We start from the raw sequence: 27,604 nt of genomic DNA, 5'->3' as shown, positions 1-27,604 counted from the left end.
CTAAGCATCATGCTATGAAAGGGACAGATCCCTCAGGAATGAAATAGCCCTTACCAGCCTGAGACTGAGAAGAAGGAAAGAGGTGACATACCTTTCCGGAGAGTGTGAGGACTCTGGTCTGTGGGTGGCTGGCTGGGGCTGGGACCTGGCTGTGGCCCTGGCTGAGTACCAGGACAGGCTGGAACTTGTACTTGGATGGAGCTTGGACTTCCTTTCTGCCCAGATCCTGGGGATGATTCCTTGCTTTTAGATGTGCTGAAAAGGCAAACACACAAGTCAGAAGAGGAACAGGTGCTCAGCCTCAGAACCAATCTGCCAACTCTGATCCTACATGTCTTCTGGGCCCTGTTCAAATCTACACCAGCTCTGGTTTGTCTCAGTCCCTTCTTAAAACCTTCAAAGCACCCTACAAGATGACTGTCCCTTCCTGGAGCTCTGATGATATGGGCTCCTCACCTAGCTTTGTTGACATGGTCTCTTCCTATCTCTGCCTTGAGGAAATGGCCCTTGGGCATCTATCTTCCTGCATCCTTCATCAGCACGGGAATGATAGGTTTTTCTGAAGTGTTCTTGTCTCTCCTGTCCCTATGGCATTCCGGAGCCATGAGGACTTACCAGGGTCAGTGTGCCAGCCAGGGCTGATCACTCTCTACCTGTTGCCTGGGACTCTAACTTGGCCCAGGCAGGTGAGGAACTCTAGGACCTGCCCTCATATTATCTCCACAGAGACTAGGACCTGGCTATGCTCCCGTGTGGGGGCCAGTTCAGGCTCCAGTCCTTCAAGCTTAGAACAAGGTCATGGTCAATGTCAGTGAATCAACAAAGGAATACTCAAGTTTACTGTGTCTCAGAGAAAATTCACCTGTACTGTTAAGTTTTTTCTCAGATCTTTTCTTAAGGACAAGATACATGTTAAAGGACATCCTAGTGAATGCCATTCTATAGAATAGGGACAAAACAAAACAAAACAAAACAAAACCACACACACATGGGCAGATCATTACTCCCTGCCAGCCTCCAAGGCACCATTCATGGGAAATATTGCAAACTGTTGCTATGTCTCCACAGAACATCACTTCTTGTCAACAGTCATGTCCAGTAGCCTTAAGTGAATCAGAGGGGTGCCTTGGAGTGGGACTAAACTGCTTTCCTGCCTTCCTGGATACCCGCGCTCTTAAAGGGTATGGTGGGCAGGACCTGGTTATCTACAGCTTCCATAGAGATGCTGCTTCTCCCACCAGAGCAACCATGGGATATTTCTTCCCAAACTTAGCTAAAAAACTCCAAATATGGAATTGGACGGAATAAGAAACTACTAATAGCAATGTGGCATGCATGCCTGCCAGGATTTGCAAGCAGCTTTCTTATTAGGAGGAGGGGAAGAAGAGAAGACCTCAGCCATAGTGATGGTGCTTTCTCTCCCTTGCAAAATGAGAGAATTTTACAAGGAAAAGGGTCATTTTATCCAAAGGAAACTGAAGAGAAAAAATGCCTTTAATTTTGCTAATAAAAAGCAAACCAAGAAAACTCTGTGTCATTGCTCAGGCTGAAGAACTCAGGCTTTTATTTTTTCCAGGTTCAAGGTCACAGTGCATCTGGATACTCATACCCAACCATCTCCTTCCACCCATTCCTGCCAGCACTGAGAGGAAATGAAAACAATCAACTACAGAAAACAGCACACAAGAAGGCCCCCACCCCCAACTTGCTTCCTGTAGGATCCTAGACTTTTCTTGCTTCCTTTAACTGGACGTTGATCTCTTCTCTGACTTTTCCTGCTCAGTATACATTCTCCAGCACAGAAATGAGTATTTACCAACTTAGCCTGGTTCCACTCTCAGCACAACTGTAGCTGACCCACTGGGGGCCCGGGGGGTGGTGGTGGTGGGGCAGAATGTGTTTTCCAGATTGCTAGATGAAGGCGGAGATAGGGTACAGATGAGGACAGGTTAGTCCTCATGACAGAGACTCAGTGAACAGAGTTTGCCATCTGCATTACTGCTGAGCAGCAAAGTAGAATATGAAGGCTGAGCCTGGCTGGACAGAGCCACCAGTTGCATAGGAAAAAGATGAAGTAGTGCCCAGGGCAAAGGAGGAGAAGGGATATCCTGTGACCTTCCAGGGAGGGGTAGACATGGTAGGAATCTAGCTGCTGGAAGCAACATCATTTGTGCTGCAAATGTCCAGAAAACAAAAAGCAAAACAACGGATCCCCCATTTGTACTGTGAGGGGTGAACACAGGGAAAAAAGAGTATATGGAACAGTCCAGGATAAAAGAAAGCATTAACATCCAAAGAAAAGCTGAAGAACCAGATCCCCCACCTGAAAGTAGGATGGCAGAGCAATACATCTGATCTTGTAAATCATCTGTATCAGTGTGGGGAAGAAAGGAGGCTCCCTGCTGGTGGACTGTGCAAGGCCACCCACCCATCCATATCATCTCTAGAATGCCTTTTGAGCCTGGAGGAACACATCCTCAAGGGGACATGCTTTAGAAATATCATCTATGTGCCAAATGCTCTATGAAGTCTCTTTTATGAGATGGGTGACCGGTGACCAGGATGATGGCAGCTATTGTCTGAAGAGAAGATGATCAGAGCAAAGCTGTCTACATGTTCTTTTCAGGTCAGCCTGTCTGGTCCACCAGTATTCATCTGTGCTTCTCCACCAAACTCCCTCTGCCCGTCTGCATCTTTCAAGTGGATCTGAAACCCAGCAGGTCAGAGCCACAGTTCTAATGTTCACTGAGCTTGCCTGGAATGTGGTGGCTGGGCCAGTGTGCTCACATTCTCTCCCTCCCTCCCTCCCCCTTCCCTCCCCCCTCTCTCTCTGTCTCTCTCTCCCTTTCCCTCTCTCCTTCTCTGTGTGTGTGTGTGTGTCTCTCTCTCTCTCTTCCCTAAAAGGATGGTGATATACTCCTGCAGCTGATTTGTATTCATTTTGGCAGCAAAAACTGCTAACTGCACTGTACACCTAAAGGCTACAGGCAGGAAAGAAGAAATGCTGACATTGTAAAATTTCTCAAAAGAGGGAAGTTACCTAGGGAAGTGGGATATGGAAAGTGGGCTTCGAGTCTTTGTAGCCCTTTAGCAGGCTGCCACCCTCCATGTCTGCTTGAAGATGTAATACCTGGAAAACCTAGATGCTCCCTGGCAATCCACGGTGCTGCTGAAAGCCAAGTGCGAATGCTTACAAATGGGGGGCAGGGTAGATGAGATCTAAGAGGCCTGGAGTAGGAGTGGCAAGACCACCCACCCCTGCACACATGCACATGCCAGCCAGTCTCCCCCAATGCAGAATCCAGGGCTTACCTGGGGTGCTCAGGTGTAGGCTGCAGGCCAGGAGCAGATAGGGAGAGCACAGGAGCTGCAGCGGGGCTGTCCGGGACCTGCTCCAGCAGGGGTGATGGCAGGGGTGCAGCCAGTTCAGCAGGTGGGGCAGGAGGCTGCATGGAAGGTGGGGTGCAGGATGCTTTCCGGCCAGCAGAGGAGCCTCTTCGAGCCACCCAAGACGTGTCCATGACCCTCACACCCATGCTGGCGAGGGACACAAAGACACCTGCTTATCCATGCCTGGCCGGTGGCAGGCTCCCTCCCCCATCAAGCGGAGACATTCAAGCAGGTCCAGGTGAGAAGAGCAGCAGCCTAAAGCACCCTCCTGGGCTGGAAGCAATGTGCAGGGGAGAGGGCAGTGATGCTCCAGCACCCAGGCTGCTAAGGGTGCAGACACAGCCCTGCAGCCCAGGAGGGGGCAGGATGGTCCTCCCATGACACCAAGGCCCACAGCAGGATGCAGTCCGCAGCTTGGAGGTCCACAAGCTGGGTTTCCACTCTGCCAAAGCTAGCTGGCCTAAGGATAATGGCCCCACAAGCACCCTGGGTGTGGAATCCAAGCTGTCCTCAGCACAGAACGCAGAACGTGGCCTCACTAGCTTGGTAGGGGTCTCTGGCTCCTCCTAGTGGTAGGAAGGAGGTTGGAGGAAATGGGGGAGGGACAGAGACAGATCAGACTAGAACACTGACCAACCAGCAGGAGATAGCTACAGATGCCTTCTTTTTGAACCTGGGTCTAGGCCCAGCTCTGTCACTGCTGGAGACCCTGTCAGGTGGGCCCTCTGTGGGCCACACCTGCTTGTCTATGTGACAAAGAAGGGGCCACTCATGCCTGAGGTCCCTCCAGGCTCCAAGTCTGCTTGAACAATGGGCACGCAGCTTTGAGTAATAAGGCCAAGCAACCAAACATGGCACCACTCCCGTCTCACACAGCTCACTACCACATGGCTGGCTTAGTTTAAGATGAAACGTGGCCTTGTAAGCTACCAGTGGATACTGTACCTTTGGATTTTCCTAAGGCTGCAGGGACAGAAACATACAGATATTAGTGTCAACAATCTATACCTTCCTTTGGACATAAATGTTGTATTGATTATTTTAAAAGAATTTTTGCAAAGGGGTTTCTTGCCAAGGTCAGCATCTTAGGATGAAGTTTATGTTGTGCTATGAAATCATTACCAACTTAATTGGTCTCAAAGTGACTTGGATTTTTGTACAGGTTGACATCATATAGGTGGACAGCAGCTGAGAGGAGACATGGCTGTGAGGCTGGGGGAAAGGGAGTTCCTAGGGGACAGAGAATGGGAAGAATAGCCATCTGTCCACTTCTAGGTTATACTGATGTAGAGGGGGTTGACTTTCTGTCCAGTGATCTAAGAGGTAATTGGTCCTGTATCTTTAACAGAGGCCTCCACTGGCTAAGATGAGAGCTCCTAGGGCTAGCACCTGTCTAGGTCTTCCTTATACAGGGTGGAATTAGGAGTTGAGGTGGACATAGGGTGCGGTCACATGGTTAGTAGTAGCTCCTCTTTCTACAGAATGGTGACATTGGTCTGATGCACAAAGCTGTCACATACACCTTGTAAAGGCACAGCAAGAATTTTATTAAAAAGTTCATGTTTGGGCTGGGGATATGGCCTAGTGGCAAGAGAGCTTGCCTCGTATACATGAGGCCCTGGGTTCAATTCCCCAGCACCATATATACAGAAAACGGCCAGAAGTGGCGCTGTGGCTCAAGTGGCAGAGTGCTAGCCTTGAGCAAAAGGAAGCCAGGGACAGTGCCCAGGCCCTGAGTCCAAGGCCCAGGACTGGCCAAAAAAAAAAAAAAAGTTCATGTTCACAGATGGGTTGTAGCAGGTGGGAAATGGGTCATTGCAGGAAATGTGTGTCAAGGGACCTGTTGTGACGGGGGGACATGGTGGGAGAGAGATGGGAAGATTTCTGAGGCTCTCTTTCTTTGAGACAACACAGAGCCTCTCCTGTCTAGTGGCTAGTACTACTTGCCTACCCTCTGGCTTCAAGAAGGCAACTGGGACTTGAAGGTATAGGGGAGGGAGGATCTGCTAGCTTTCAGGTTGTATTGCACCTGAGCATGTAAGCTCTTTTCCAGGATGTCTAAAAATCCACTCCAAGTCCACTCAATGCTCTGGAGCAGGGTCGGATGTTTATCCTCTGGTATTCAAGGTGGGTTCTTTGGGCTGCAAAACCGATCAGGATGAAGGGAACAATGAGCCTCTTTCTCCATTTGGGAAAGGAACCAATACCACTTTGCTGCCATAGTTGGCAAGGATGGCAGGCATGGAAATGTTTCCTGGGACAATCAGCAAAAAAGAGCTCTGACTGATGTCAAGTCCCACCCTTCTCTCCTTCCTTGCTCCATTCATTTCTGCTTGGAAAGGCCTTTCCCACACATGGGAGGAAATCCTGGGCTTCAGGACACAGGCTGATGAGGATAGATGCCTTCTATTTCCATGGGTGTCTTTCAGGTTCAGTAACCTCACACACCGTGATTCTGGACTATGTAGTCCACTCAGGGAAGGAGCCAGCTTGGGCACAGGGAGAGTACCAAGTGAGTACTGCTAAGAGTCAGCAGGTGAACAAGAAGAGCTGAGGGTGCACTTCCTTTACAGAGAAGCTGCTGAGCTCCACAGAAATATCTACTGGGCCAGATGAGAGTGCTCTCATGGAAGGCATGTTGATAGCGAACACATGCCCAATGTCCACTAGCATTTTCAAACAGTTCACATAAGACTTTACAAAATGAGTCAATCACTAAGGCAGCAGGCATGCTTTTGGAGACTGAAAAGCCCACGAAACAAATGGCTACCTTGAAATGTCTGAATGTCTACATCAAACACAATCAGAAATGATGAAACTGCCCAGTGTGCCACCAAGATCCCCCATGAGCCTCTGCTTCACACCAACGGTGAGACCTCACTTTTTAGGTCCTTCTTAGTTGAACCGAGGTGAATGTGAGAAGCCAGAGAGGAAGACTGACTGAGGAGCAAAGTGTTGAGAAACCATGAAGCAGGAGGCAAAGGCAGAGTCCAGGACATGTTCACTGGGTGTGTGGCTCTTCTGGTTCTTTGGAAGCAAGGTGGTAAGGGATGTGGGGCATACAGAACTGGGGGGAATAGAGCCTGCAATCCCTATCTCTCCCTTTTCTCTTTTAGGATAAGGAGAGTAGCGATCGGGGATCCAGAGTTATCATCACCGGAGGATGGGACTCATGTGGGAAGGCCAGGTTACAAGACTTCAGGCACCAGTCTGAAGCACTCTGTTCCCCCACATTCCTCCCCACACTTACTACTTGGGTGGGATTCCTCATAAGCCACACTTTTCATTTGCCAGGAAAATGTAAGGAAAGAATAGGTTCTGAAGGGACTAAAGCCTCTGGCCTTAGTTAACCATCCATTCAGTGGTCAGAGCTCTTTCCTTGTCTGAGGAAATGAATGAGAAGAACATCTCCCCATAGTCAGGAAGGGATGTTGGGTAGTAAAATATTTAGTATGCTCCTGAAGCACTGATTGGTGGCAGAGCCTAAGTGGTGACCTGATGGGCTACTGGGGTGTGTGAAAGTGGATGCTGTGGTCCTTGGAGAATGTATTGGAAGCTTGGTTCTCAGTGTGGAGATGCTGGCACCTTTAAGAGGTGGAGCTAAGTGCCAGGGGGCCTGGGTCACTTGGGCACTGCCCTCAGAAGGGATGAAGGCAGTTGTTGAGGACCCTGGTTCTTGTGCAAGACAGTGTTGCAAAGGAGCAAGCCAGGTCCTTACACCTGTTTGGCTTCTCATCTTGCCATGTGATCTCCCATGGCTTTCACATGCCATTGCACCATGGTGCCTTCCACCATGTGGAACAGCTAGATAGGTCCTTATGGGAGCCAAACCAATGCTAACACTACGCCTTTGAACTTCTCATACTGTGAGCAAAACAACTTTTCTTTATATACCACCTACCTCCCTCAATGTAATAGCAGTGGGAAATAAACTAATATGGACAGAAAACTGTGTGTCTAAGAAGAGAGCTTTTTAGCTAAGCAAGTGGCATTTATGAGTATAATAAGCTGGACACTTGAAAACCGAGTACATATTTTTGTTGAAGGGAGCTCATTTGTGTGGCTCATGTAAGACACGGTGCCTCGATACCCTCTTCTATTCAGCAAAACACATTGGGCTTTAAGAGCAGAAAATGTTGCTTTTAAATACCAGACTTCCCAAGAACTGAGACAGATGAGTCACCTTCTGTCATCTTCTATCAACTAGAAGTGATGATTTCTCTTCCTTGGGGCTGGTGTGAGGAACAAATGGGACAATGTTCATATGTTCCTCAGCCACTATGACCAGTGACAACAGGTTTAACACCCTTTTTGTGCCAGTATTGAGCTTGAATGCAGAGTCTTGGCATTGTCCCTTAGCATGCTTGCTTAAGGCTTTTTCTCTATCACTTGAACCACAGCTCCACTTCCAGCTTTCTGGTGATTAACTGAAGATAAAAGTCTTATGGAGTTTTCTGCTCAGGCTGGCTTCAAAATGTGATTCTCAGACCTCAGCCTCCTGAGTAGATAGGACTATAGGCATAAGATACTGGCACTTGGCCAGGTTCAGCAACCTTGATCTGAAAATCCAAAAGGCTCCAAAATCTAAAGCATTCTCACCACCAATGTGATGCCTGAAGTGGAAGTTTTTACACTTAACCTCAGTGGCAAGTTGCAAAAAAAACACAAGTGTACTATGTAAAAGGAGGCTGTACGTATAAGATATGCATTCACAGATACTCATGAAGACATCTCAACTGCATATGAAAATATTCCAAAATCTGAAATAATTGTGGCCCCAAATATTTCAGATAAGAGAAACTTAACCCCATAGAAGTCTCCACAGTAAGAATTGTCCTGTCCTTACAGATGCCAACCACATAGGATTATTAAAAAATTCTTCTTGGACAAAGAAATAAAGAAAGTGAGCTCAGGGGCAAAATAAGCTTATAAAAGGGAAAAGAAGGAAGCTGTGCTGATGAGTCAGAGGCAGCATGAGCTGTAGGTACTGAGTTTATAGGGTCTTCATTCAGATTTCTCCTTTTCCTAATAGTAGCTCTGAACATCAAAAGCCCTGGGATAGTCCAGCTAGAAGTAGAAAGGGGACAACAAGCAAGGCACATAGGTAATTGAGACTCTTGCTTTTTCCCCCAAGAACATTTATGTGTCTTTTTAATTAGATTGGCTTTATGAGCAACTTGAGAGCTCTTCCATACCCAACACTGTTCTTCCAATTACAAGACTTTAGAGTGTATCTTTATATGAATCCTGAAGTCCTTTGCCTGCTATTGATAAATATGTGTTCTATAGCTGGTTAGTGTGTTGAATAGAAACAGCATTAAAGGTTTACTTTATCTTCATAGAACCCACAGATTATGTTAGATTTTGTTTTAAGCCCTGGTGGTGGTGAGTTAACTGTCTGACTAACATGAAATCAAAGGCTTTACATGAATATTAACCAAATAGCTATTTCAATCTCTTAATCTTTTCACAGTGGTCTAAAATAAAACAACAACCAAAAACAAAACAAAACAACAAAAAAACTACCCCACCATACAATTTACTACCTGTCTGGCAAGCACATCCCACATACTTGTCCACCTGCAGTGGTACAGCCTGAAGAACAACAGGGTCCCTCAGCTCAAAAGGCTGCTGTGTATGTTATCAACATAAAGACTGGGATGTCATGGTAAGTGGAAGTATACTTCAACTCTGAGAATCCCACTTCTGTGGATGGGTCCCTTTGTTGTCCTCTAGGGCTCTGTTAGTAAGGTGGGTCCAGATGTGTTTCATAGCCAGGGATGCTGACTGCTTATGGTTCTAGGACTTAGGAACAGAAAAACAAAGGGGAATCCACATATAATCCTAGTTATAGCTCAGGTGAGTGTCTCCCAAAGGACTATGTGTTGAAGGCTCTGTTTCCAGGCTGTGCCACTGTTGGCAGGTGGTAGATGCTTTAGGATTTGAGACTTAGGCATATTAAATTGGATACTGGAACCCCAGCTCCTCCTGTTTCTTGGTTTGATTGCTAGCCACCGTGAGGCAAGCAGCTTTCTGTGCCATGGACTCCCACTATGATACATTGTGCTGCCACAAGCCCAAAGGCAGTGGGGCCAAGTTGCAATGAAATGAAACCACTGTGAGCCACACAGATTTCTTCTGTATGACATATTGCCCAAGACTCATTGCCCATCTAAATCATCAGGGCAACAAAGAAGACAAGTATAGGAAGGATGGTCTTGGGTAAAAGCTTCATCAGAAAACAAACTGATTTTTGGAAACCAGCTAGGAGTGGCCACAATCTTACTGCCTACAGAGGGTTTTCCAGGTCATGCGGGAGGGGTGAGGCCTCCAGCAACAACCTTCAGCCATCTGGGCCAATTCCTTTGAGTTGCAGTATATTCAACATCTGCAGAATTAGCACAATTGCTTATGGTGTTTTAGGAAGAAAACATTAAGTGTTTGGAAGCTTGGTCAGGAGGTTTCCTTATCAGAAAAGTGGGTCAAGCTGTGTTGCTATATTAAAGGCCATGGAAAGATGTTGCTCGAAAATCAGATTTACAAACCCACGACTTACTCACAGAGCTAGCAAATTGTTTTGGTGTCAGCTCAGTGTGGAGTTCAGGGCCTCAATTTCTCTCCAAGGGGCTGCTTGGACCCCTCCTATAGTACGCTAGCAGAGTTTCAGGGGTAAGTGTCCCAAAGAATCCGCAAGGCTTCCCTGGACCTAGTCTCTGAAGTCCCAGGACACCTTCTGGGATTCTTACTAGAGAAAGTAAATGGTTAAGACCAATGTAAGTCAAAGGGAAGGCAATGACACCAGTGCTCAATGGCTGTGACTGCCGCAACAGAAGTAGATAGGAGTATTAGTTTTCTGTTGCCGCTGTAGTAAGTATCACAAAATTGGTATATGACAGAAATGCGTTCTCTTATGGTTCTGGAGGCCAGAAGTCCAGAATAGTTATCATTAAGGTCAACAGAGGTGTTTGTAGAACTCCATTTCCTTCAGGAATTTGAGGGAAAGAATTCTTCAATGCTCCTTCCAGCTTCTGATGGTTATTGGCATTTCTTGGCTTGTGAATACCACATCTCAGCTCCACCCACACATCTCTATAGCACAGTACAGTAAAGTTTCTCTTCTGTCTATAAAGATGCCTCTGAAGCTGATAATGCACTTATAATGATCCTACTGATAATCCATGGCCATTTTCTTATTTTGGGTTCTCTATTTTAATCATCTCCATAGACTTTTGTTTTGTTTTTCCAAATAAGGTAGTATGCACAAATTCTAGGTTTAAGATCTAATATCTTTGGGATAGTGGAAAATGTGTATGGGGGTCCAGAATTTGCTGTGGAAGCTCAGGTTCCTATGCTTTTATGAGTCAGAAAGGCACTGGCACCAAAGCTGTGAGGGAAGTAAACTTCCTTCAATGGCATCTAAGATGGAAACACCATTAGCTCAATAAAATGCTGCTGACCTTGATAGGGTGCTTGCTATATCTCTCCAATTTTATCTAGTTTATATGATCCATTTTCTCCTTCTTTTGGGAGGGAAGGGTAAGAGTTAGTGGGGTTTGGACTGAGGGCCTTTCACTTGCTAGGCAGGCACTCTACTACTGAGCCATACCTCCATCATGTTTTTGTGCTGGGTATTTTTTTTTTCTTACTATTGCTGATTTATTTCAAAGAATACTATAAAGGCCATACATGAATAATCAAATGAAGAGATACATAGGGAAAAGTTTAGGATAGGAGCTTCTGTCCTTATAGAGTTGGGGTTGACAATCTTCCTGGCATATGGGTAAGCTCAGCAACAACATATCCATAGTGCTGGGGTTTTGAACTCAGAGCTTTGAGCTTGCTAGGCAAGACACAACTCCAGCCCTCTAGTATTATTTTCTATAAACCCTTCATTACACAGGCGTGGCTGATTTCACCACTGGCCATGGATGATTAATTCAGTCTTCAGCTTCTCTCCCTTCTTTGTAAGCGGAGAGTGGACAAAAACCTCTGATCACATGGTTGGTTTTTCCTAGCAGTCAGACCCCATCCAGAAGGGTCTCGATGAGTGGCTTAAAACAGCACATTTATTCTTCTGCAGCTCAAGTAATCAAAAATCTGAGATCAAGCTTTCAGCAGTTTGTTGTGGAAGCACTGAGTGAAAATCTGTCCCATTGACTCTCCTCTAGCTTCTGGTAATTGTGGGCACTCCTTGGAGTTGCTCAGCTGGCAGACCTATCAGTCTAACATCTGCACCTCATTTGTTTTGTTTTTTCCTTCCTTCCTTCCTTCCTTCCTTCCTTCCTTCCTTCCTTCCTTCCTTCCTTCCTTCCTTCCTTCCTTCCCTCCCTCCCTCCCTCCCTTCCTTCTTCCCTCCTTTCCTCCCTCCCTCCCTTCTCCTTCCCTCCCTCCCTCCTTCCCTCCCTCCCTCCACCTCTGTCAGCTGTGGGGCTTGAACTCAAGTCCTGGGTACTCTCCCTGAACTGTTTTGCTCAAAGCTAGTGCTTTACCATTTTGAGCTACAGCACCACTTCCAGTTTTCAGGTTGTTAATTGGAGGTAAGATTCTCACAGATTTTCCTGCCTGGGTTGGCTTCAAACTGTAATCCTTAGATATCAGCCTCCTCAGCAGCTAGGATTACAGATGTAACCACCAGCCACCAGTGCTCTGTTTTTTTTTTGTTTGTTTGTTTTTGTTTTTTGTTCCTTGGACTTGAACTTAGGGCCTGGGTGCTGTCCCTGAGCTTTTTTGCTTAAGGTTTTGTGCTGATTACTTTTGAGATAGGTTTTACTTCCTGTTCATGTATTCTTGGACCACAACCCTTGTATTCTTTGCTTCCAACACAGCTGGGATGACAGGTACATACTATCATTTCCAGCCTCTTCTTTTGAGATGAAGTCTTATAGAGTTTTATGCCTGGGCTTTCTTGGAATTGAGATCCTCACAATCTCAGCCTCTCACATAGCTAAGCTGACAGACACACTACCATACCTCCCTACTGATTCAGATGGAATCATGAAAAATTTTCAGCCTAAACTGGGCATGATCTCAGCCTCTCAAGTAGCTAGGATTGCAGGCATGAGCCACTAGTGCCCAGTTGAAGAAATAGCTTTATTGTTAAATAATTTCTATTCTCTATTTTAACCTGGCCCCATGAGTTACATTTTGGCCAGTGTTTCAGTGGTTAGTTTGAAGGCTTTAAAATATAGCTCAAGGAGTTGAAAAGCTCATAAATGGAGACAAATATAGAAAATTCCCTTGATATTGCTAAGATAGGGACTCAGTGGATGTAAATTGTTTCCTCTTCACAAACAACTATAACTTTAGGTTTCTCTTTCTCTAAAAGTCAGCTCAGAATCAAACACCATTAGCTCACTGTGCATTAGAACATATACACAGTGTACTTCATGATGATAACACATTGTGACAAATGTGTCACAGGATACTGACCTTGTTGTATGGTCCTCCCAGGGTACTTACATGAACTAGGATGGTGATGTGAGCACGAAGTGCAACAACCCTCAGGGGACCACTGTTGTATATGCAAACTATCACTGATCAAATCCCATCACATGGCATAAGACTCTATACAAATGCCAAGCCCAATAGCTCTTTGATGGTCATCCTAAGCCAGGAAGTTCACGACTTAAAATGTGGAATATGAGGTTTAAACTACATAGCATAGATTCTATTTCACAATGAAACATACCAGTACTGAAAAAGTTCTTAGCAGTATGACTTAGATTCTGAGAGGAGCAGATAAGAGAGACAACTAGAGATGACCCTGGGCTTCACCTGAAAATGTCATCCTGTGCAATAACTCAGTTCCTTTGTGACATATCACTAAGCTGAGGGATCCTCTCAGGGGCAAATGCAGGTGCAGACTGGGTTAAAGACATCATCTCATATTGGATCCTGGGTATTTCATCAGAGATGAGGTATCTACTGAAAATAATATCAAACAATGGCAACACACATACACACAACCCCACGTGTATCACACATATTGGTTAGTGAGGAAAGATGAAGACACTGGGCATCTAGTGTTCCCAACTTCTTGTCACAGTACACAGACTTAGGGTTCCTCTGCCAACTCCAGCCTCCAAGGCCACCACCCATTCAGAAAGAGGAGTAAAAGTAAGACTCTAGCCCCTCCAAAACCCTTCAGACCACTGCCTTTCCAACAGCCTCTTCTGTTTATCCAGTAGTTATTTCTTTATGAAAGGAGAAAGTTGTAGCTTCTGTATTTCCTATTCTACAACTTTTAGATGTTTTCACTAAGAGTTTGACTTTTCCATCTATATTAAGGCTTGACTATGAAGGTTTACTTAATGCTTATGATTTAGAAAAAATTGTGTGTGTATGTGCTGCGGCTGAACTAAGACTGGTGCTCTATCATTTGAGCCACAGTTCTACTTCCAGCTGTTTCCCCCCCTCAGCTTGATGGAGAAAGCACTCTCACAGATGTTCCTGCTTAGGCTGGATTTGAACCACAATCCTTAGATCTCAGCCTTCTGAGAAGAAAGGATTATAGACATGAGCCATCAGTATCAAGCTATGTTTGTGATTTCTAATTCCTAACCACTGTTTACTTAACTGATTTACTCTACCAAGTCAGGCAACTTGAATGGTGCTGTGGGCTAGCCAGGCTCTGATTGGGTCAGTGTTGGCTGCCAATGCCAAGCTGGTATTTACCACAACTCATTACATATCTTAGGAAACATGATTACCTCCCCCATGCCAATTTCCTTTGTTATGTAGTTAAATATTATGTGCACCTATTTAACCATTGAATGTACTCAGGATTTTCTTAGAACTGTATCAAAGGTTTAGAAAGAAACATAAAAGGAAAAATATCTTAAAACCCTGGGGAAATTTGACAAAAGGACTAGAGTCTAGTTTAAATTTTCCCCTCTGCCTTAGTGAGGTGGAAGCTGGGAATGTTAACCTGTGCATTACAAGTATCCCTCATACATTCACACTTGTGAAGAATTTACGGAGTAAAGCCACTAAAGGGTCAGTAACATACGTATTTATGTACTTCAGTTTTTTTCGGGGGAGAGGCCCTTTCCTCCACCTCCTCTTTGAACTCAGGGCCTACTTCATGCCCAGCACATGTTCTACAAATGGGCTACACCCTCAGCTCCACATGTAAACATTTTTCAGTCACAATAAAGTACTTATACAGGTTTTTAATTTTTCTCACTGACTCACTTTTATTTCTTTTGATGAGAACAGAGTCAGAAGGCTGCAGAACAGAAGGCTGTGGCCAAAGGGAAGTAAGCCAGAAACTCATCCCAGTCAACATCAAGCCAGGCACTAATGCCTCACAACTGAAAAGTCTGCTAGACTCTAACTCCAAAATAACTAGCAAAAAAGCAGGGCTGGGGGCCTGGCTCAAGTGGTAGAGCAAGTGAGCCAAGTAAGCAAGTATAAGGCCCTGAGTTCAAATGGTAGTTCCAAAAGAATGATTTGTAGCTTATTTGCTACAAGTCACTAAACTGACAATGGTAAAGCACACCCTGTGAGTCAATCCGGTTTTCCTTAAGTCTAACCCTTACCCAGTCCCTCCAACTTCCCCAATCCCCCAGGTTGAAGAAGAGACACTGGCTCATACCCATCTTTTTTGTAAAATTCCAACATCATGTTATCAGTGGCGACGCTGAGGGGCCGGCGGGTCTGCTCAGGTTGGCGCCGGTCAGCAGGGTCCATGTCTGGGGAGGGCATGGAGCTGTAGTTCGCATTATGGTTCATGTGGACTGGACTCCCATAGTTGCCTGTGATGTTGAACTCTATCTCTGCAGGGAAGAAAGAAGCCATATGCATGATCGCTTGATAGGCCACAGACTTCCTGGACAGGAGCTGCCTCTGCCCATGATATTAATTAAGCGTATTAATAGAATCCACCATACTAAGAGACCAGAGAGCATATCAAATTATACAGGATGATGTTTCAGAAAGCAATGTCTATTTGTGACTTAAAAACAAACAATAAAACAGCAATGGATGGAGCCAGTCATGGCAACGCACATCTGTAATTCTAGGGTCTGGGGAGAAAGGGATAGGAGGATTGTGTTTTGATGCCAGCCTTGGCAAAGTAGGCAAGACTGTATCATAAAAATGAGCTGCTGGGTATGGTGATGATGACCTATAATCCAGGTTACTTGGGAGAGGGAAGTAGGAAGATCATAATCAAAGGCCAAAAAGGGAATGTTAATGAAACTCTCTCTAAAAATCAAACTAAAGATGAACCAATGCAATAGCAGTATTTAGAAGACAATATCCTGTAAACCAACTCTACAACTTAGGGGGTGGAGGGTGGGAATGGGAAGGGGGGGAAAGATGTGAGAAAAATGAGGGAGGAGGTAAGAAGTTTGATAAGAAATGTACTCACTCCCTTACGTATTAAACTGTAACCCCTCTGTATATCACTTTGAAAATAGATTAATCTACAAACATCAAACTAAAAGCAAAAGGACCAGGGGCTCAAGTGGTAGAGTGATTACCTAGTAAGCATGAGGCCTTGAGTTCAATGCCTACTACTATAAAACAACAATAACAACATGACAGGAACAGAGAAGTACTTTAAGGAAAATGGTTTTTCTAAAAAGAATCATCTTTCTCAACATTCATGCTTTAGGCTGCAGTTTCTGAAGAGTGCTAACCAAGTCAGAAAAACAGCCGTTCAATAACTATTCAATAACTGCAGTTATGAAAGTACTAGTCAATGGAACTAGTCAAGAAAGTAAAATAAGATTCAATATTGTTAATTATGAATCATAACAGTCTTACTGTAAATCCAAACAGTAGAAGTAGTAAGGGATTCTACTGAGTTGTATGTTGGCTCTTACATATATACAACCTTTTCTAATAGAGGAGATAGATGTGCTCTGTACAGCTGTCTGTCTGCAATGCTGATGCACTAATTCACCCACAGATCCTACAGAACAATGCCTTCAATGCCACCTCTTCTACTGCTCCACCTTGACTTCCTATGCTACTCAACTCTGTCATCAACACCAGTCTCAGGAGCTCTGTCCTTCAGAGAGGTCAGTCAAAACAAACACACAGTGAGAGAAAGAACCTTGATGCTATGGCACAGATTTGTAAGCATGAAGAAACTCTCGATGGAGGTAAGACCTACAGCATCCATGGAGCTGGTTTTCACAGGCAGTAAATACCTCCATGCCAGAATTTCTTTGGGGTTGAGATAAAGAGTACGGAAGGCCTTAACATCTCTACTCTAATACCTGGATGCATTTGCAGTGCATACACATGCAGAGACAGATTGAAGACAAAGCCTACAAAATCCTAGCCTGGGAGTACTTGATTTCAAAGGCTCTGAACTCACAGTGTTCTTCCTGCTTTCCACCTCTGTCTGCCATCCAGATACCACTACGTACCCCCAGGGAAGAACCAGTCTGCATGCTGGATGATGGGCTCAACGATCCCCACAATCTGCAGTGACACTGTGGTCATCATCTCGGTGATGTTCCTGCAAGCACAGCACAGATAAGGCAGCAAGGTCACAGTCCACGCAGGATGAAACATTGACAGTCCTTTGTCACTGAAGCCCATGAAGGGGCCCTGGAGTGGAACCCTATAGACCCAAATGGGTGAGCTGGCTTTCTCTTAGTAGAGACACTTTGTGTTGTGGAAAGGGCACCATCCAGGGCACATGAGCCATCCCCGTGTAGGTACTTCTAACATGTTAGGATGTGGCTATCACCTGCAGCTGAGCTCATTGCTTTCCAACTCTGAAGCTGGGTGCCGGGAAGCTCCCCCTGCTTGGCCCACTGCCATCATGCCCCTGGGCCTCCTTCTTCTTACCCTGATGCTGCTTTAGATTGGCTCAGAAAGGACAGCTAACCTCCGTGAGCTGACTCTGAGACTGTCAACAAGAGTGCTCTGTGGAGGGCTGCACCTTCTCCTGAGCCTACAAAAGGCTAAGTTGTGGATCAAACTAAGATCTGAAAACTCACTGAGGCTGGTGATGCTTCAGAGTCCACCTTGTGCTGCACCTTCAGAGCCTCTCTTCCTAAGTACTCACCCCTCTGCTTGTGGCCACAGGAGATTGGGTCCTAAGACAATTGCCATGTTGCTGGGAGTCATCTTGTTCACATCTTGATACTCAGACAGCTTGGATAAAAATTTAATCAAGTATCTGAAAGGAAATGAGAAAGGCCAGGTTTCCCCAGGCACAACACCAGCCACGTTCCCCTGCACTGTAGGGAAACTTCCCTCACATGGCACATGCCACTGACGATAACAAGACGTATACACAGCATGTGTCAGGAAATGGGAAATTTGTGTTCTTTCCGAAAAGCAGACTCAAAGTTCAACTGTTAGATGTTAACATCTGCTTCAATGATATCCAGAAAGTCTCTGCCTTTCTTTTGGGGATGACCACAGCTCTCATTGTCGAAACCTATCATCTACCCTGTGTGCAGAGATAAAGTGTCTGTCATCAGCAGAAACACTGACATGATAGGAGGTATGGCTTCTGGGATTACTCTCAGGCCTGCTTTCTGGAAAGGTCCAATGAGTCAAATGATAAACACTGATAGCAAACTGCCTAGCAATTCTGCTCCTAGGGCTACACTCAAGAGGAATATGTTCACACAAAAATTCAACGTGAATGACTTAGCAGCATTAGTCATAATAGCCCCTAAAATGGAAGCTAAATGTCCATCAAGAGGTGAATGAATAAATATAGACTATCATGCAATATTAAAAAACTAACCCCTAGACACATGGATGAACCATGCAGACATTACATAAGTGAAAGAAGCCAGATACAAAAGGCCATTGATTGTATTATTTTGTTTACATGAAATATTTCAGGATACATAAAAATATTTTAAAAATACTTACAGAACCATAAAGTAGATTAACAGATACCAGAGCTGTACCATATGTTTATGTTTACATGTGGGTCTGGGGAGTATGAAGCATGACTGTTAATGGGAGCTGAGTTTCCTTTTGGAATAATGAATACACTCTACCATCAGTGCTAACTGTTGTAACTGTGAATTTGGGGTTAACTCTAAATAAGGCTTGGGGGTATATGAATTGTACCTCAATCAATTTATTATTCAGAGCCCATGAAGTAACTGGGCACAACAAAGCATTCAAATACAGCTCAGGCACTCTGACCTGAAAAGCAGTCAAGTCCTGCCAAGAACTTTCAAAAGACCCTGAAATCATGTCTGTTCCTGAACTAATCTGTTACAAAGGCTGTGTAATCCTAACCTCACTTTGTTTGGCTTCAATGAAGCAACTTCCTTGAAGGATTTTTTAATTCCCCTCTGTCAGCCCCTCAGAGAGATGACTAGACTAACTTGGGTTTCTACCAAGTAGTCACTATTTTGCCACAGTGCTAATTCCACCATGGCTTCTCCTGACCAAGGCTCAGCCTCCAAGAGCCAACACAGGGCTGCACCAGAACATGGAACACAAGCAATCAACCCATGTGCTGACCAGTGCCCTCAAGCTGAGCTCTGGTCCCCAACATGCAATGAACTACAGCAATTTGATGTTTGTTCATGGGATTAAAAATATAAAATTTAAATATAAAAATTAAAAATATAAAAACTGTACCCACTAAACCCCAGCATCTTCCATTCTTACACTGCCAGCAACCACCATTCCATTTCTGGTTCCATGAATCTGTTGGTTCTAAGTACTATATGTAAGTGGAATCTCAAGCCTTTGTCCTCTTATTTGGTATCTTTCACTCAGCAGCAAGTCCTCAGAGTTCATTCATGTCACAGCAAGAATCACAATTTAATATTCCCTTGTATGTCTTTACCCCATTTCATTTCTCCATTGTCTGCTCTTGGTGGACCCTTGGCTGACTTCTACTCTGAGATATGGTGAATCATGTGGCCACGAATGTGGGTGTGTAAATATCAAGGCTCTGCTTTCAATTCTTTGGGGTATAAGCACAGAAGCGGAGCTGCCGGATCATACGGCAATTCTAGGTTTAATTTCTTGGAGAATTGCCATACTGCTGCTCTTGGGATTTTGAAAACGGAAACAAGTAATCAGGCAGATGGCAACAGCAGTCGAAGCTGAAAATCTGTTTTTCAGAAGCAAGGAAGAGAGACAGCAGGGCTAGGAGGAGTGAGGGAACGGCAGTAGGAAGAGGAGGAAGTGGAGAGTATGAGGCGAAGAAGCCAGGAATAGGGAGAGATCTTCAGCAGAGGGACAAGAAAAGTGAGAGACAGGCACGGAAAACAGCTGTGTCTCATGAACCATGAAGCCGGAGGAACATGACTAGTTCAAAGACACACTCCAGCCCCAGCCTCTGGTCAACTCCCACATGTCCAGGAACCTTCCCTGTCATAAATTCCCAATGTATTTCCCCTCCCTCCCTTCCTCCCCCTATCTTCCTCCTTCTCTGTTTCTGTGTTTGCGTCTGTGTCTGTCTGTCTCTCTTTTGATTTTGACCATACTACAACTTGAACTTAGGGCCACATGCTCTCACTTGGCCTTTTCTGCTCAAGGCTAGTGTTCTACCATCTGAGCCACCCTTCCACTGCAAGCTTTTCAGTGGTAAACTGGAGATGAACCTCACAGACTTTTCTACCCAGGCTAGCTCTGAACCTAACTCTCAGATCTCAGTCTCCTGAGTAGTTAGTATTACAGATGTGAACCATTGACACTGGCATTTCCAGTATCTTTAATTTGTTTTGTTTTTGTTGCCAGTCCTGGGGCTTGGACTCAGGGCCTGAGCACTGTCCCTGGCTTCTTTTTGCTCAAGGCTAGCACTCTACCACTTGAGTCACAGCGCCACTTCTGGCCATTTTCTATATATGTGGTGCTGAGGAATCAAACCCAGGGCTTCATGTATATGAGGCGAGTACTTTTGCCACTAGGCCATATTCCCAGCCCCTCCAATATCTTAATAGAGCTTGTGTTACTCTTTGTTTCTTGCAAATCAAAGAACATAGTTCTTTGAATTAGTTAATGTCTAGCTGGGTAGCTTCCACTGTCATATGGCAGTCTCTTCTTATTTGTAAAATGCTGTCATCATTGCATTACCTCATAGCCTCCTTTGAGAATTAGAAGGGAACAGACATGCTCACAGTTGTTTAGACACTACCACATGCTCGTGTCCATGACTTCTGTCCAGCTTTACCCAGGAAAATGTGTGTGTATGTATACACACACATATACATATATACACATACATAGGTATATATGTATATATGAATATGGATATATACACAAGCCCCAGGACTAGCAGGTTGTGTGTATTTATATATGTGTATATATACATGTGGAAAATGTGTATGTGGGGGCTAGTCCTGGGGTTTGAACTTAGCGCCTGAGTATTGTCCTTTAGCTTCTTTTGCTAAATGCTAGAGCTCTACCATTTGAGCCACAGCTCTACTTCTGACATTTTGCTGGTTAATTCGAGATAAGAGTCTGAAGAACCTTCCTGCTTGGGCTGGCATTAAATGTCAAACCTCAAATCTCAGCCTCCTCCTCCTGAGTAGCTAGGACTACCGGTGTGAGCTACCGATGCCTTGCAAGACTGTGTATCTTGAATAAACCCAGTCTACATGTGTCCATCAATGACTTACCGGATGTTGTTGTGATTGGCCTTGGGCAGTTTCTCACAAGCATTCCACAGAGCCTGGAGCCTCTTGTCCTGCTCCTGGATGCTGGGAAGGGGTAGGAAGAGCCATTGGTTGGATATAAGTTTCATCATCAGTCATATTAACTAGTTATCATATTAAAGAACCAACTATCAGGGCTAGGAATATGGTCTAGTGGCTAGAGTGCTTTCCTCGTATACATGAAGCCCTGGGTTCGATTCCTCAGCAACGGCCAGAAGTGGTGCTGTGGCTCAAATGGCAGAGTGCTAGCCTTGAGCAAAAAGAAGCCAGGGACAGCGCTCAGGCCCTGAGTTCAAGCCCCAGGACTGGCAAAACAAAAAAACAAAACACACACACAAAAAAAACTACCATAACTCATCAGTAAGCTATTAATATGAAAAATGTTTCCTTAATATTATTTCTACTGTTTCATTCTACTTCTGTCTTGTCCTGTTTCTTTAACTTTTTAAAAAGATTTATACTATGTATTGTTATTGAAATAAAGTTTGAAATCATGATAGAGTGTGTGTGTGTGTGTGTGTGTGTGTGTGTGTGTGTGTGTTGGCAGTACTAGGGTTTGAAATCAAAGTCTTGAGCTTGTCAGACAAGGGGTATGAGCTTGCCAGGCAAGGGGTATACTACATAATCACTCTCTTGCTGTGTTCTTCTTTTCTAGAAGAATCAGTACTATGGCATCAGTGAGCCCTTCCAAAACCTTTTTGTACACATATATAGGGCCACTCTTAAATTCCTCTTGTGCTTTGTGTGTGTTTATCTTTCTTTTCATAAAAATACAATGTCCTATGTGTCCTCATTAACTTGCTTAAGTTCACCTCCTGTCTTCATATTAGCCTAAATGGCCCTTTTTACTTTCTCATCTCCTCCAACTGTGTAACAGTTGAGATGCACAACAGTTTAGTTAGGGGCCAAAAAAAATCTTTAGCAAATTTTCCTATTCCAAATAATGCTGCAATCAATAATCTTGTACATGTTTCTTTGGGGGCATGCACAGACATTGCTTCATGTTGGACTCAGAAAAGGGAGTTGACACGCTTCCGTGCTTCCAATGAATACATTTGGTCCACTACATCTGAAGATCCTGTACCCATGGATCCAATCAATGGTGGATTGTCCGTTGTATCATTAGGCCCACAGCTGCATCTGTACTGAACATGGACAGGTCCTTTTCCTTGCCATGACACCCTCTCCAGTAGAATATAAGAATTATTTGCATTGTATTAAGTATCAACAGGTAATCTGGAAATAATTCAAAGTATACAAAAGGATGTGTATAGGTTCAGTGCAAATACCGTGCCATTTTGTTTAACAGATCTCAACTAATGGTCCACAGACACAAAGAGATAACTAGTTTTCACCTGTAAGTTTACCAACTCGCAAGGTACTCACTTGGACGCTTGAATCCACTCGTCATAGAGTTCAAAGGTCATGAGAGGTTCTGGCAACTCTCGGAGATAAGATTTCAAAGCTCCTGGACACAAATACAGTATCAATCATGAGCCATTGTGACACAGCAGATACCCTGAGGCAGGTGGGTTCCACATGAAGAGGGGCTCCCTGAGCAAGTCAAGACCAGATGGTGGCTCCCATATATATGAAAGGATCTGGGATTGTGGGGACCTAGGCTGACCACTGCAGCCCATGTTTTCTTGGAATACAAGAGTGGCCTCCCTTCAAGGGGCTAGAACAATCAGGCCCACAACTGGGTCTCCAGAGGACACAGCAGTAGCACAGCAGGAAGCCACTGGCTCACATGTCCCAGCATGGTCCATGCTCACCCTTTCCTTGCAAGCGCTTGCTAAGAGGTTGGGGTGCCCACCTGCGATGGCATGGGGGTCTGCTGAGTACTCCTGCACATCCACCACGCAGCAGTCCAGAGCAGCTTTAAGTTTCTTCAGCTTGGAGGCAGAAGGAGCTACTCGGAAGAGGCCCTGCCAGCAGGACAGAGGGTTAATGGGCAACCTGCTACTCAGAGAAACAAGACCAAAACAGACAGACATGTGGCTTAGTGGTAGATTGCTTGCCTATCAAGCATGGAGCCATGGGTTTTATTCCTCTGTACCACAAAAGCAGAAAAAATCAGGAGTGGTGCTGTGGTACAGTGCTAGCCTTAAGCACAGAGAGGCTCAGTGACAGCACTCAGACCCTGAGTTCAAGCCCTAGGACTGGCAAAAGAAGGAAGGAGGCAAGGAAGGAAGCAAGGAAGGAAGGAAGGAAGGAAGTCCTTGCACTCCACCCCTCCAAAATTTCCAGCAGGCACTTCTTCCAACAATACACAGCAACATCAAAGCTGTGTCTACATGTCTCCACCTTCAGACACAAGTGCCTTGAGAGCAGGACTCCCTTAGGCAATGCGCTGTTCTCAATGCCAGTGCCACAGTGTTTCATTGCAGTGGTCCAGTAAGACCTTGTTAGAGAACTGAACCTTGGGTGCTCAGTTTGTGGTCTTTTATGTTTTTCTTTTTGTGCCAGTACTGGGGCTTGAACTCAGGATCTGGGTACCGTCTCTTATCTTTTTCTGTTTATGGCTGGCAGTCTTGACACTTGAGCCATACTCTACTTCCTGGCTTTTTGGTAGCTAATTGGAGATAAAAGTTTCACATATTTTCCAGCCTAGGCTGTCTTAGAACTGTGATATTCATTTCTCAACCTCCTCAGTAGCTAGGATTACAGGCGTGAACCCCTGGTACAGCTAGAGATTATGTTCTTATACACGCAAGATAAATCTTGAAGGAGGATTGAACTGAGATCTAGTCAGATGTACAAATCTAATGAAATGTATGTGTGTGCACATGTGTGAGCATCTGTGAATGTGCAAGCACAGGTAGTAATATGTGAAGGAATCCATCTTTGACATTATTTGAGAATCCCTAACATTTTTCCCAAATGAACCTCTATAACTTATAAGGCCAAAGTGAGGCATGAACAGAAAGAGAAGATGAAGATAGAGATATATGGAAAAGAAGATTAATGAAGGCAGAGGCTGGAAAGAAATTCCAAGCCACTGAAAAATTTGACATGACAAAAAATAATACAATTATAGCAATATTTCAAAATATCTCTTTTCTTGTTTTAGTTTATTGCATGTGTTGAACCAGTTTTGCCAGCACCATTTGTTAAAGAGGCTATCTTTTTCCTTCCTATATTTTTAGCTCCTTTATCAAAGACCAAGTAGGCATAGTTCTGTGGGTTCATTTCTGGGTCTTCAATTCTGTTCCATTGGTCTTCAGGCCTGTTCCAGTGCCAATACCAAAGTGATTTTATTACTATAGCTTTATAATACAGCTTGAAGTTGGGTATTGAACTTCCTCCAGCACTGTTCTTTCTGCTTAGGATTGTTTTTGCTATTCTGGGTCTTTTATTGTTCCATATGAATTTCTGGATTGCTACCTCTATTTCATTAAAAAATGGTGTTGGGATATTAATGGGTATTGCATTGAATTTGTAGATAGCCTTTGGCAATACTGCCATTTTGATTATATTAATCCTCCCAATCCAGGAGCATGGGAGGTTTTTCCATTTCCTTAGTTCTGCCTTAATTTCGTTTTTTCATGTTTTTAAAGTTCTCATCATAGAGGTCTTTCGCTTCTTTGGTTAAGGTTATTCCTAGGTATTTTATGTTTTTAGAGGCTATTGCAAAAGAAGTTGCTTTCCTGATTTTAGCCTCAGCATTCGGGTTATTAACATATAGAAAGGCCATTGATTTTTGAGGGTTTCTTTTATATCCTGCAACTTTGCCAAAGTTTTGGATTAGCTCAAGTAGCTTGAGAGTAGAGTCTATGGGGTTCTTTAGGTATAGGATCATGTCATCTGCGAAGAGAAAAAGTTTAACTTCATCTTTTCCTATTTGGATCCCCTTTATATTTGCTTCTTGCCTAATTGCTCTGGCTAGGAATTCTAGTACTATGTTGAAGAGCAGGGGAGAGAGTGGACATCCCTGTCTTGCTCCTGATTTTAAAGGGAATGGCTTTATCTTTTCACCGTTTACAATAATGCTTGCTGCTGGTTTGTCATAAACTGCCTTGATTATGTTCAGGACTGTTCCCTGGAATCCCAATTTTTCCAGGGCTTTTATCATAAATGGGTGCTGGATTTTATTGAATACCTTTTCTGTATCCAGAAATATAACCATGTGGTTCTTTACCTTGCTCCGGTTGCTATGATGGATTATATTAATTGACTTGCATATATATATATATATATATATATTTTTTTTTTTTTTGGCCAGTCCTGGGCCTTGGACTCAGGGCCTGAGCACTGTCCCTGGCTTCTTCCCGCTCAAGGCTAGCACTCTGCCACTTGAGCCACAGCGCCGCTTCTGGCCGTTTTCTGTATATGTGGTGCTGGGGAATCGAACCTAGGGCCTCGTGTATCCGAGGCAGGCACTCTTGCCACTAGGCTATATCCCCAGCCCTGACTTGCATATATTGAACCAACTTTGCATCCCTGGGATGAATCCAGTTTGATCATGGTGTATGATTTTTTTTTTGATGACCTGTTGAAGTCGATTGGCCAGAATTTTGTTGAGAATTTTTGCATCTATGTTCATCAGGGAAATCGGTCTATAGTTCTCTTTTCGTGATGAGTCCTTGCCTGGTTTTGGGATGAGGGTTATACTGGCTTCATAGAATGTATCTGGTAGTGAACTTTCAATTTCATTGAAGAGTTTGAGAAATATTAGTGTGAGTTCTGTTTTGAAGGCCTTGTAGAATTCTGCAGTGAATCCGTCTGGACCTGGGCTTTTCTTGGATGGGAGATCACTTATTGCCGTTTCTATTTCAATGCTGGATATGGGTCTTTTTATTACCCTGCACCAAAAATCAATTCCAAATGGATCAAAGACCTCGAAATTAAAACAGATACCCTGAAAATACTAAAAGAAGGAATAGGAGAAACACTTGGGCTCCTTGGCACAGGACGGAACTTCCTTAACAAAGACCCAGAAATGCTACAAATCAAAGAAAGGATGGACAAGTGGGACTGCATCAAACTGCAGAGCTTCTGCAGGGCAAAGGACATAGCTCACAAGATAAACAGAAAGCCCACAGATTGGTAAAAGATCTTTACTGGCCATACAACAAAGGCCTCATCTCTAAAATATATGCAGAACTAAAAAAATTACCTTCCTCCAAAACAAAACTACAAAGGACCAATAGCCCACTCAACAAGTGGGCTAAAGACTTACAAAGAGACTTCTCTGATGAGGAAATGAGAATGGCCAAGAGACATATGAAAAGGTGCTCTACATCACTTGCCATAAAAGAAATGCAAATCAAAACAACAATGAGATTCCATCTCACCCCAGTAAGAATGTCCTATATCAAGAAAACTAACAATAACAATTGTTGGAGGGGATGTGGCCAAAAGGGAACCCTACTTCATTGTTTGTGGGAATGTAAACTGGTTCAGCCACTCTGGCAAGCAGTATGGAGATTCCTCAGAAGGCTAAACATAGAGCTCCCCTATGACCCAGCAGCCCCACTTTTGGGCATTTCCCCAAAAGACCACACTAAAGCCACCAGCACAACAATGTTCATCGCAGCTCAATTTGTCATAGCTAAAATATGGAACCAACCCAGATGCCCCTCAGTAGATGAATGGATCAGGAAAATATGGTACATATACACAATGGAATTTTATGCCTCTATCAGAAAGAATGACATTGCCCCATTTGTAAGGAAATGGAAGGACTTGGAAAAAATTATACTAAGTGAAGTGAGCCAGACCCAAAGAAACATGGATTCTATGGTCTCCCTCATAGGGAATAATTAGCACAGGTTTAGGCTAGTCACAGCAGAGGATCACAAGAGCCCAACTTATGAACACATAAGTGCTAAGTGAAATGAACTCCATGTTATGGAAATGTCTGTCATATCATTGTTGTAATTACTTTCAACATGCCATGTGAAACCGTAGCTTCTATTGTTGATGATCCTCTTGTATCCCCTTCCTGTGGTTGTATCTGCGCTATCACTGTATCTTATCTCAGTACATTGGAAACCGTGTATACTGGTGTTAGAACTAGGAAATTGAAAGGGAATACCAAAATCGAGAGACACAGGATAAAAAGACAAACAACTACAAAAGCAATACTTGCAAAACTCTTTGGTGTAAATCAACTGAACAACTCATGGGGGGAAAGGGAAAGGGCGAGGAAGGAGGAGGGAATGAGGGAGGAGGTAACAAACAGTACAAGAAATGTATCCAATGCCTAATGTAACTTCTCTGTACATCAGTTTGACAATAAAAAATTAAAAAAAATCTCTTTTCTTTCAGAATACATTCAAAGGCATTGTAAATGAAGTAGCACTGTATCTGAAATATCCAAGGCAGAGATTAGGGGAAGATGAAACAAGATTGTCAGGGTTAAGGCTCATTAACTTAAATAATTTTTTACATAATTTTAAAAAAAGGAAACAAAAGCTCAGTGTACCTCCTCCATGAAACCATTTCTCAGGGAGCATAAAGGCCTTCATGCTTTTTCTTTGATAACAAGTAGGAAAATTATAACAAAACTTTAACACATAAAATATGTTTTAAAAAAGAAAATAAATCCTCACCCAAACCAATTCATTCTTTTTTTTTTTTTTTTTACTGTTTTGCAATGCTGG

General features: G+C 44.0%; 2 protein-coding genes across 7 annotated transcripts in view; one reads left to right on the top strand and one right to left on the bottom strand.

The window, feature by feature from the left end:
• Positions 1-3,358, top strand: part of Elac2 (elaC ribonuclease Z 2) — a 38,248-nt gene extending 34,890 nt beyond the window's left edge. Inside the window, exon 25 of the transcript XR_007213809.1 lies at positions 3,326-3,358. The gene's annotated coding sequence lies outside the window, so the exon portion shown is untranslated. The remainder of the gene's footprint in view (positions 1-3,325) is intronic.
• Arhgap44 (Rho GTPase activating protein 44) overlaps positions 1-27,604 on the bottom strand; it is a 197,939-nt gene that overhangs the window by 11,789 nt on the left and 158,546 nt on the right. For 5 of the 6 annotated variants that reach the window (XM_048366672.1, XM_048366673.1, XM_048366675.1 and 2 more), the window contains 8 exons: positions 22,813-22,924; positions 22,383-22,464; positions 20,961-21,041; positions 17,420-17,533; positions 16,773-16,864; positions 14,987-15,167; positions 3,313-3,537; positions 92-255 (listed from right to left, as the gene is read on the bottom strand). In XM_048366672.1, the coding sequence (XP_048222629.1) occupies positions 92-255; positions 3,313-3,537; positions 14,987-15,167; positions 16,773-16,864; positions 17,420-17,533; positions 20,961-21,041; positions 22,383-22,464; positions 22,813-22,924 (1,051 nt within the window). The remainder of the gene's footprint in view (positions 1-91; positions 256-3,312; positions 3,538-14,986; positions 15,168-16,772; positions 16,865-17,419; positions 17,534-20,960; positions 21,042-22,382; positions 22,465-22,812; positions 22,925-27,604) is intronic. The other variant, XM_048366674.1, reaches the window with a different exon arrangement.

This window comes from Perognathus longimembris, chromosome 17, assembly GCF_023159225.1.
Source record: "Perognathus longimembris pacificus isolate PPM17 chromosome 17, ASM2315922v1, whole genome shotgun sequence".
In the NCBI taxonomy this organism is placed as follows: Eukaryota; Metazoa; Chordata; class Mammalia; order Rodentia; family Heteromyidae; genus Perognathus; species Perognathus longimembris.
This window is presented reverse-complemented; position numbering and strand designations above follow the sequence as displayed.